General features: G+C 38.0%; 1 protein-coding gene across 1 annotated transcript in view; it reads left to right on the top strand.

Annotated features, from left to right (window-relative positions):
- The first annotated feature begins 325 nt into the window (after window positions 1-325).
- PACRG (parkin coregulated) overlaps window positions 326-11,839 on the top strand; it is a 514,304-nt gene continuing 502,790 nt past the window's right edge. Inside the window, exon 1 of the mRNA XM_004368787.1 lies at window positions 326-454. Within this exon, the coding sequence (XP_004368844.1) occupies window positions 335-454 (120 nt within the window). The 5' untranslated portion in view covers window positions 326-334. The remainder of the gene's footprint in view (window positions 455-11,839) is intronic.

Below are 11,839 nucleotides of genomic sequence, written 5' to 3'. Positions count from 1 at the left end.
CTCTGAGCTTCGATACCTCTATCAAAATATTCTTCTTAAACAAAACTTCAGGCTTCTCTTCCTTATAATGTGGCACTTTCTAGGAATGCTTTCTGAAGTCGATGAAAGCCAAGTGGCCCCTTAGAAGTGATTATAAAATAATTTTCTTCCACAAACGTCTGTATCATTGCGATTTCTGTTGTCCATGAGCAGATATTTCGATCTCCATCTTCTGGCATATTTTATACACGATGGAATATTTTAAAAACCAAGAAGTGTCCTCACTGGGGATCTTTTGTTATGTTTTAACACCTGATGGCTGTTTTTTGTTCCCTTTAAGGTGAGAGGCCCTCCCATGGCAGGGGCATTTAAAGAAAGACCAACAAAGCCCACAGCATTTCGAAAATTTTATGAGCGAGGAGACTTCCCAATTGCCCTTGAGCACGACTCCAAAGGCAACAAGATAGCTTGGAAGGTAAGTCAGGGCACAGCCGTGACAGCCAGCTGTGCTCATTCAAGTGACATCTCCCAGTGCCGAACACCGTGGGCTGGTAAGTAAATAAAGTCAAGTAGTTTCTCTGCAAGTGGAAGATGGTGGGTAAGCTCTCTGCAGAAGCCTCCCGTGTGAGCCATCCACCTTGACTAACAATTAAATTATAGCCCGCGAAAAAGAAAATGACAAAGTTGCTTTGCCTTGGAGAATTGTCCGCTGCCCATCCATCTCTATTTTTATGAGAAGCTGGCAGCCCAGCTGTTTCAGGCAGTCCATCAAAAGATGGAGCTGGTGGCTGGTCAGAGGCAGCACCAGGCGTTTATCTCCCCCCATTTCACCTTCCTGCAGGACATTTCCGAATGGAAGCTTTAATTACCTAAATGGATAGGTCAGGATCGCCTGCTCCCTGCAAATGCAGAGCAGAATACAAAAGAAGGCCGGTTCTCATTCCTCGGCAGCCCTCTCCTCGAGGCATAGCTCAGCCGGGGCAGTCGCTATCATACATGCCTCTGTTAGAGGCTGACCTCGTCCACCAAAACCATTACCGCCCGACATCGTCCTGACGAAAGGTTAATTGGCTTCAAAATAAATGTATTGCCTAATGACTCCATTCCAACGGGGCTGTGTTTCTGTCTAAAAGGCTCACTGAAGTTATTTGTGAAAACTTGCCAATCTCTTAACTAGAGAAGGCTTTTACATTTAATTTGAAAAATGAATGCTGATCTCTCACCTGCTCCTGCCATTTCATTATTTTTGTTATCACCGATTTTGCTTTGGGTGATATTTGTCAGCTGAAGGCTTCTCTGCATAAAGACAGCAGAGCCATTGCGCATGCATGAGAATCCTGGGAGGTGAAGGAAAACAAAGATTTTGTCAAAAAAGCATTTAAAAGGAACAATTGGCACATTTAACTAAAAATTCCAGCAGTTGTGTCTGGAGGCGAATTTAGGAATTGTTTGTAATTTGTAAGAGATAAAATCTTGTCAGAAAATAAAATTATCAAATTGAAGAATTTACCGAAATAAGTAGCTTAGAAAGATTCATTAAAATGAACCTTTTCACTTCCTCTGTGGAAAGACTGAAAGAATGGTTTGTATTATTTCTATGATGTTTTTTTGAAATGTTTTCATGTAATCATCAGACATTTCTAGATCTTGAGCAATCATCTGATACTCAGTTACTCAACTTAGAAATATTCCGAATTACTTTGGCAAGAAAAATCTGATCGTTTTCCTGTTATTAAATTTTGCCATAAATTTTTTTTTTGGTGGGAGGTGGATTGAGGGACATAGTTATCTTGCTTTTAAACATTGCTATGAAAATGTGGATTTGTTATATGAAAATGTGCATACGATGAGAAAAAAAATTTTATAGCAAATATAACTTCAGTAGATACATTTAGTGTTAACGTAAATACATATTCCCAAAGGTTTGTTGTGCTTTGGGGTCCATTTCTATTTGCTTAATTGCATACATTGTGTGTTTGACTGTCTGTGTACTGGTTCACGCAACATAGCACAGAGGAGGTTTAAAAAACCTGATTCCTGTTAAGTAAAAGAAAAGGACAAGTATTTATACAAAGTGAGTGGCTTTTAGTGTGTTAAGTAATTATACCCTACATATAAATTGTATTAATAAAAATATTTAGATTTATTTTGACCTATTCGAATAATTTTATGAGTAACATTAAGTGTCAACAGACTAAAAAAGATTTATCTTTAAAATAAATTATTAATAATAAAAATGTGGGATGAATCATTTTGCTTTATCTTTGATAGTCCAACAGTCAGAAGAGATATAAACTGCTTTTCTTTTTTATAGCTATATTAATTCTTTTAAGCTACTATCGATTGTAGTACTGATGCAGCAAAGCTAAAAGGTAATAATAAAGAGGAAGCAATATATTTGATGTCACTGGTAGGGTAATAGCATACATTTAAAGAAACGTCTTATTCCCTAACCTGTAGATTTCTGTCTTTTTAAGCTTCGCTAACCACATTTCGATTAAATTACTGTAAACACTGAAAATAAGATATTAAAATCATTAAACATAGTCTTGTGAACAAGCTGTCACTATATTTCGATTTATTTCTTGGTGCATTTACCGGAGGGACAACCTGGTTTCAGGTGGAAGTAGGAGACTTTTTAGGAGGAGTCCTTCCCAAGGAAGGGACTTTCAGTGGAGAAGGAAGCGGGGCCACTGACAAAACAAACAAGCAAGGAGGGCACGCCGCTTCTCTGTGTGTAGATGTGTGGACACAGCACAGGGCCCCCTGTCCAGCAAACCACTGGATCTAACGTCACAGTCACCCTCATCGAAGTAGCTGTGCCTCCCCAGGAAAATACTTGTCCTCTCTCCGTACTCCTGGGACGCCTGAGGATTCCATGAGGTTTTGTGAGTTCCTGAAATAGTGTATGTAATTAGTGGTAAAAAGATCCATTCCTGTAATTGGAATCTCAAACAGGCCCCTGTGACTCCAAAATACTTAGGTGTCACGGGGCTAAGACTGTCCCAAACAGAGTCTGCCCAGCATCTCTGGCCTCACTCCAGTCTGTGAAATGCTGGAAGGGATTGCTGCCCAAGTCATCAAATGCTCCTTCTACTTGTTCTGCGTTTGCTGACCAGATCACTGCCATATTAGAAACCAACAAATATTCTTGAAATAACTAAGGCACTCTATGGCACTATCTTATAAAGAACCTAATTTAAAGAAAAAAAAAAAAAGTTGCCGTCGAGTCAGTTCTGACTCATAGCGATCCTATAGGACAGAGTAGAACAGCATCATAGGGCTTCCAAGGCTGTACTCTCTGTGGAAGCAGACTGTCACAGCTTTCTCCCTTGGAGCGGCTGGTGGGTTCCAACCACCGACCTTTCTGTTAGCAGCCAAGCACTTACCCACTGCACCACCAGGGCTCCTTGTAAAGCATATTAGAGTTGATTATTTTTAAGTTTTATTTCTCTGAAAACTGTTTCATGACCATGCCTCTTACTTTCTAAGTCTTAGTTTTTCTTGCTTTAAGTGAGGAGAATGAATTGCAGGATCATTGCTGTTGTTGGGTGCTGTCAAGTTGATTCCCACTCATAGCGACCGAACCACTGGGTGGTTCTTCTTCAGCAGAACCACTGGGTGGGTTTGTACCGCCAACATTTCAGTTAGCAGCTAAGCACTTAACCATTGCGCCGCAAGGGTACTCTGGCCCCTTTTAACTATGAGAGTGCTAAGGAATTTTGTTTCATAATTATTAAAATAGCTGTATTTTGAGATGTTCATGAGAAACTTAGAAGAACAAATATTGGTTAGAAATTAGCCACAGATACCAAGTCTCCCAGTAGAAAATTGTCAAGATTAGCATCAGCAAGTTTAATTTGAGTGCACAGGACTTTGGAGTCCAGAGTTATATGTAATAGTTGTACTTTTTATGATGAAAATGCTCCTTAGAGTGTATGTAATGTTTTCTCAATGACTAGTGATTTCTTAAATCTTACTTTGAAAATGATGAACAAATTCATTTTTCTTTCTAAACAAACTAAAAAGAGGTCTCCAAATTGAACATCCAAGTAAAGAAAACGCTGTGCATAAATTAATAGGATGCTTAAATCAGTCTTTAACATTTCCACTGGCATTGGCTTGGACAGCATCTTCAATTCTGGGTTGAGCGATTAGTTGCTAATACTCATGTATGACTTCATTCAGTATTTCTTCTTGGGTATTTTGTCCTTTGTTCTGTTCCCAGTCACACTGATACTCATGAACTATAAAAAAAGCTCTGTCAAAGAGACTGTTTCCATTGACATAACTGATAATTTCCTAGTAGGAAAAAGTTTTTGGATATAATTATTATTAAACCCTTTCAAAATATGTGGGACACATGGTATTCCACCCACTTTTTATGCCTCTGGAGTTATTTGGAAAGGAAGTAGCCCGATTTTAATGTGTTTAGCCTTAGTGTGGAAGCCTTTTGAAATGCATGAAACTCAAGAACCCTGAGTTGGACCCTATTTTTGTGTAGATTGAGCATTGTCTTAAGTGATGCCTCCTGGATGTGTGAATCTTCTAAATTTTTGACGGGTTTGCCTTATTTCTGTGAAATAAGCCTCCTCAATATGTTTCTATGTTCTGGTGAGAATGTACTTATCTCAAGAATAAGCTATTGCCAGTCAGTTAGTTATAGTGGCCATTTTCTTCTTGACACCTTTCATTGTTTCCAGGTGACACTGGCTCTCTGCTTTTCTACTTCTGAACAGCAAATAATGCCTTTGAAATAAGAAATAATGCGTTGCAGTGGTACTTTTCAAGAGATTATTTTACCCTACATTGAATCTTAAGGCTCAGTCATTGCTCCCACGTGTAGTAGGTGGAATGCACCACTGTAGGCAGTTGTGCAGTATTCTGGGGCAGCTGTTTCTGCTTCTTAGCTGTTAGTACTGCTTTTGTTATAATGAAGAACGCATGTTGTTGTTAGGTGCCGTCGAGGCGGTTCCCACTCACAGTGACCCTATGTACAACAGAAAGAATTTTCCTGAGACTCAGATTCCTTTAGTTTTATTTATTTGGCCTGTCAGTACTGCTTTTGCAGTAATGAAGAATGCTTGTAGTGGTAATTTTCCTGAGATAAAAAAAATCCCTTAGCTTTATTTATTCCTCAAGTACTGCTTTTTCAGTAAGGAAGAATACATTGTACCATGTTTTGAAAAATTTTATGAAAAATAATAAAAAGGCTAAGAAGAAGGAAATGAGAATAAAATGCCTCTGCAGTCACTGCCAGGTGCCTTCATATTTTACAAATTTTCAAGACATAAAATTAAAAAACTAAAAAAACAAAACAAAACAATTTTATCACTGACTCATATCGATAGGATTGACTATGCCTGGCATCTGCTTGGACATATGTGATCCCAGATAGTGGGTATTAATATCTGTAACTCCTAACAAAAATTCTGAATTGGTCCTTTAATCAGCATGCCTTCATTAGTGAAAACACATAGTATCAACAAAAAATCCAAAGGAGAATATAATTAGATCTTGAAAAGGTTAAAAGGTGTACTAATTTTCTTACAATTAAAATCATCCCCAAACCGTGACAGCTCATTATCTGTAAACACTACTACATTTTAAAGTCAGCCACACTGTGATATGACACCTGGTCCACTACCAAAAACCAGACTAAACCCACTGCCGTGGAGTCAATTTTGACTTATAGAGACCCTATAGGACAGAGTAGAACCGCCCCATAGGGTTTCCAAGGCTGTAATCTTTACAAAAGCCGACTGCCACATCTTTCTCCCAAGGAACAGGTGACTTTGAATCTCCAACCTTTCCGTTAGGAGCTGAGTGCTTTAACCACTGCGCAACCAGGGCTCCTAGTCCATTAGCTCTCAGTATACTGTATACAGAATTATATAATTTTGATGCATAATTTAGTCATCTCGTACTTCAGTGTATTTATGTTTCAATTTCTTGTGGTTTAAAAAAAAAAATGATACTCTCTCTCTGACCCTCCAGGTAAAACGGATACTGATTCTTTAAATCTTAACAGGAACATTTATTTAGGAGTTGAATAATGTGTTTCCCATGAAGAAGAATGGATATTCTCTTGGAATTGTCCCAGGCTGCTATTTCTTTTGATAACTGCCAAAGCTGGAGTTTGGATAACAGGTCTTAGTTGAATTTGTAAAGCAAATTTTACAAGAGAAGTGACAATTTACCTGATTTCTATACTAGAGAGCTGCCACGTTTCCACTATTAATTCCTCTGTGATTAATTAATGGACAGAGCTTATTCTCGAATTTGTGAGAAAAATAACCCATTGGCAATTGCTGTGCTCTTCCGTGTTTTTTGGAGGAGGGGTCTGCATACACAATTAACGCCACTCTTCTACTGGATGCGAATTGCTACCTCTTAAAAGCACACAGATGAAAATACCGCCGTGTATCAGAAATAACTTTAATTTAAATTGGTTAGATGACCTCTGAAAGCTAGATGAAAGATTTTCTGCTGAATGGGCTGGTGCTCCCTGCTGCCCATATAATTTATGTGAGAAATTAGTACGAATGGTTCACTTTTATGGAGCAGTGCTGCTTGTAGCAAGCCTGCAGAAACAATTTTCCCCCAAGCCTCCATCTGTTCTTCAAACTGGGGCATATGCCATCTCATCGAGCTTGAAAGTCAACTGATTTATAACTCCTGAAAAGTGCATAGATTGAAAAGAAAGGTCGGCTGCTGCGGTGTGACAGTGATTTGTGAGGCACTTGGCTAAGGACAATTCACATTACCAGGGACCCCAAGGGAAACAAGCCGTGTTGTAAGCTCCAGATCTCAGTAGGCTGACAACCGGAAGATAAAACAAGCTGCTCCTGCCTTTCAGTTAAACACCCCCCACTGTGGAAGAGAAGGAGCGGTCTTGGTGTTGTGAAGGGTGGCATAGCGAAAACACTTGATGATCCGTTCCTAGCCTATGAGGAAGTGGGATTCGCCACCACCCTCCTAGCTGTAAAGGCTGTCATCTTAGATGTGTCAGTCCTCTCATCTTTAAACTAGAAACGGCCATTGTTGCTAGTCAGAAAGTTCCACCTGGGGCCACAAACAGGACCCTGATGAATTTCCTATATCCACCCTGAAGGTGGCCCTCCAGCTCTGTTTCAATTAGTAGTTTAGAGAATGGTTCCTTCTCTGTTTTATCACTCACTATATATCCCTTCTCTTTATTGAAGCCCTATTGAGATCAAAAGTTATTTGACAAACTCACATTGTCAGTATGACCATAAAAAAAAGTCAGCGTTTGCTTGATGTTTTCCTTTAGAGTAGTCAAGTGTGTCTTCAGATTTGAGGCTTGTAGATACCCAGTGAATTTTCAGCCCCCTGAAGTCGTATTAAAGTTTTTCATTTTCTTTTGGCAAAATCTAATTAAAACGTTAATGAATAATCATATCAGTTTTTATCCAGATTTAAGGCAACAATTTTAGGAAAAATTTTTTTTTTCTTTTTTTAATGGAAAACATATATGTAACGAAAAACGTTTGCCATTTCAACATTCTTTACATGTACAGTTCAGTGGCATCAAGTCATGTTAATCACGTTGTTCAACAGTCATCCTTATCCATTCCCAAGTTTTTCCACCACCTTTCCTTGGTCAAAAAGAAGGATATCTCAACTTTGAAAGTTCCATGTGAAAATTAATACTGGTAGGATCATCAGTTGAAATCATATAAATGAAATATAAAATTTTATCCTTATGACCAATTTTTATTTTTAATATGAAATATATACGTTTATTTTATAAAAAGGAAAATACTGAAAAGTAGAAGGAATAAATAATTCTGTTCCACCATTTGCTGAAAACACCCATTAATATTTATGAAAGTATTTCCATCTTGTTTTTCTGTTTGCATAGATGAGATCATAGTGTATATAATACTTAAAAATTTTGTTATTATGTGACATATAAAAATTATATACATTTATTCTTAGATTTTTCTGATTTTTTTCCAGTTTAAAAGTAATACAGGCTTATTGTAGAAAATTTGGAAAATGGATAAAAAGTAAAAGAAAATAAAATTAATACTGAGATGATAACTTTTAGTATGTTGGTGTTTTTCTTCAGTATTTTTTCTACATGTACGTTTTTTACTTTGTTGAAACGGTTTCATATGTTGATTTTTTAAAGAACTTAAAGGAACATTCAAGCTGATTAGCACAGGAGATTGATAATGGACATAACTGCCACAGGAATATTAATTGTTTTCTCTAGTTTAACAAACTAACAAACAAAGACAACCATCATTTAATATTAATATACATTTTAAAGTTCTCAAAGATCATTATTCATGGCCCTTGGGGAAAAGTATGCTAATATATTTCTCAGTACAACTCTACTTGAGCAAGGGCAAAAATGGCTTTTCCTTTAGTAATTATTGGTACAGTGACCCAGTCATGTAAGTTGGAACCACGTAAGTTGGTTTGTCATTGTGAGCATGTCGTTAGCATATTTTTTAAGAGAGTAGCAACAGCGGTTGAAAAAAAATTTCATTAATTTTGAAACACACTTCTTGCTATTGGGAAAAGTGTAAATATGGAGAAGGATAGAGGATGGAATCATGATAAATCCACCTTCTGCCCCTAATCTAAGACATCTCTCTTACAACAGAGAATCCTACAAAATTTCCAAGGTTGGATTCCAGTCTGAATGAGGGAGAACCCATAAACCTTTCAAGCCATAAATTCCCAATTCTTGAGTTCTTATTTAAACACATCTCTCTCTGGTGGTGTGTATCTTTAAGCAATTTTATAAAGAGGTACATGAATTGAATATTTCTGAATCCTTAAATATCTGAAAATATCATTTTTCTACTTTCATACGTGAAACACAATTTGATGGAAATTGTTGTTAGGGGATGTTGAGCTGCTTCAGACTCATAGCAACCCTATGTACACCGGAACGAAACACTGCCTAGTCCTACGCCATCCTCGCAATTGTTGTTATGCTTGAGCCTGTTGTTGCAGCCACTTTGTCAGTCCATCTCGTTGAGGGTCTTCCTCTTTTTCGCTGACCCTCTACTTTACCAAGCATGATGTCCTTCTCCAGGGAGTGGTCCCTCCTGATAACATGTCCAAAGACGAAATCTCACCATCTTAGCTTCTAATGAGCATTCTGGCCATACTTCTTCAAAGATAGATCTGTTGGTTCTTCTGGCAGTCCATGGAATATTCAGTATTCGTCAACACCATGATTCAAAGGCATCGATTCTTCTTCAGCCTTCCTTATTCATTGTCCGGCTTTCACATGTATATGAGGCAATTGAAAACACCATGGATTGGGTCAGGCGCACCTTAGTCATCAAGGTGACATCTTTGCATTTTAACACTTTAGTCTGTTGCAGCAGATTTGCCCAGTGCAATGTGTTGTTTGATTTCTTGACTGCCGCTTCGATAGGCATTGATTGTGGATCCAAGTAAAATGAAATCCTTGACAACTTTAATATTTTCTCCATTTATCATGATGTTGCTTATTGGTCCCATTGTGAGGATTTTTATTCTCTTTGTGTTGAGGTATAATCCATACTGAAGGCTGTGGTCTTTGATTTTCATCACTAAGTGCTTCCTCTGCTCTCACCTATAGCATTTTGCTGGTGGGGACATCACTTTCCAGGATGCAATGCAATGTGTTATCAGGAGTGTCTATCACTACTTCCTATTCAATTGTTCTCTTAGTGTTAATAATGTGATATATGATATTGATGTGTGATATTGATGGGGATAAGAATTGAAGGGAGTAGCACTTTGTCTTAAAAACTAACAACTTCACAGTAGCAAAGTGGTGGCCTAGCACCCTTATTCTTTGTTCCAGACCTTAAGTTACTGACCAGGGAACAGGAAGGGAGGAAAAAGCCACGTACCTACTTTTGGGTGAGTGCCTCTGGTTACAAAACATGAGTTGACTATCAGTTGTGATTTTTCAATCCAGTTCCATTGACCTCGTTATCTGTAGAAATTTCTTTTCTTTCTATGCCTTCGTTATAATTCCTGGTTTCAGCTGAATGTTGCGTTTTCTTTTACTATATTTTCATAGGTAATTTTGTGGCATGTTGGGAGAGACAGAGATTCTTGTCCAGATGTTATTTTAAAACAGCTGAGTCCAATTTATTTTTGTCATCATTGGACCATATCCCATTACAGAGAAATAATGTGATCTCATCAACACTTCGGCAACAGTGACTTATCTATGCATAAAGATACTGAATACCGATAATGGGTAAGACATGGTGCTGGGCCCTATAACCTGGATGATAGGGTATCTGACCCTGACAAACTTATTGACTAGACTACTATCCAACGAAGAAACTGAAAGTGTTCAAATAGCGCATATCAAGTCTTAAAAAAATATGCATCATCTTTCTTATCAGAAATTTTGAATCACTTATGCAATATGGATTAAGTATTTATTACCTTATTAATCAGGTTCAAATAATTTTGTAGTTCATAAATTGGCATCTATTTCAGTAAATACAGCTTCCTGGTACTTTTGTTTTTCTCCTATTTCATTCTTTATATTACTATAAAAAGATATAGTACATCTAACCTTTTAAATGGCCTTAAGGTGAACAATCTTCATACTTTGTTGTTCTTGTTAGGTGCTGTCCAGTCGATTCTGACTCACGTCGACCCTGTGTACAACAGAACAAAACAACGCCCAGTCCTGCACCATCGCCACAATCTTTGCTATGTTTGAGGCCATTGTTGAGCCACTATGTTAGTTCATCTTGTTCAGGGTCTTCCTCTTTTTCACTAAGCCTCTGTTTTAACAAGCGTGATGTACTTCTTCTGGGACTGATCCCTCCTGGTAACATGTCCAAAGTACATGAGACAGTCTCGCCATCCTCACTTCTCAGGAGCCTTCTGGTTGTACTTATTCCAAGACAGATTTGTTCGTTCTTTTGGCAGTCTATGGTATATTCGATATTCTTCACCGACACCATAATTCAAAGGCATCAATTCTTCTTTGATCTTTCTTATATTGTCCATACATATGAGGTGATTAAAAATACCATCTCTTGGGTCAGGTGCACCTTAGTCCTCAAGGTGACATCTTTGCTTTTAAACACTTTAAAGAGGTCTTTTGTAGCAGATTTGCCCAGTGCAATAGAGCATTTGGTTTCCTAACTGCTGCTTCCATGAGTGTTGATTGTGGATCCAAGTAAAATGAAATCCTTGACAACCTCAGTCTTTCCTGTTTATCATGATGTTGCTTGTTAATTGTGAGGATTTGTTTTCTTTATGTTGAGGTGTAATCCATACTGAAGGCTGTAGTCTTTGATCTTCATCAGTATGTGCTTTAAGTCCTCTTCACTTTCAGCAAGCAAGGTTGTGTCCTCTGCATGTCGCAGGTTGTTAATGAGTCATCCTCCAATTCTGATGCCATGTTCTTCTTCATATAGTCCAGCTTCTCGGATTATTTGCTCAGCATACAGATTAAATTGGAGTCCTGGTGGCACAGTGGTAAAGAACTATGGCTGCTAACCAAAAGGTCAGCAGTTTGAATCCACGAGCCGCTCCTTGGAAGCCCTATGTGGCAGTTCTACTCTATCCTCCAGGGTCACTATGAGCCGGAATCAACTAGATGACAGTGGGTTTGGTTTTGGTGTGGGTATACAGATTAAATAAGTATGGTGAAAAGATACAACCCTGACTCACACCTTTTCTGATTTTAAACCACTCAGTATCACATTCCAATGACTTTCCGTTCCAATGACTGCCTTTTGATCTATATACAGGTTCTCACTGAGAACAATTAAGTGGTCTGGAATTCCCATTCTTCACAATGTTATCCGTAATTCGTTATGATCCACACAGTTGAATGCCTTTGCATAGT

Source organism: Trichechus manatus, unplaced genomic scaffold (assembly GCF_000243295.1).
Source record: "Trichechus manatus latirostris isolate Lorelei unplaced genomic scaffold, TriManLat1.0 scaffold00002, whole genome shotgun sequence".
NCBI classification, from domain to species: domain Eukaryota; kingdom Metazoa; phylum Chordata; class Mammalia; order Sirenia; family Trichechidae; genus Trichechus; species Trichechus manatus.
The sequence above is the reverse complement of the archived record's forward strand: the minus strand, read 5'-3'. Positions and strand labels throughout refer to the sequence as shown.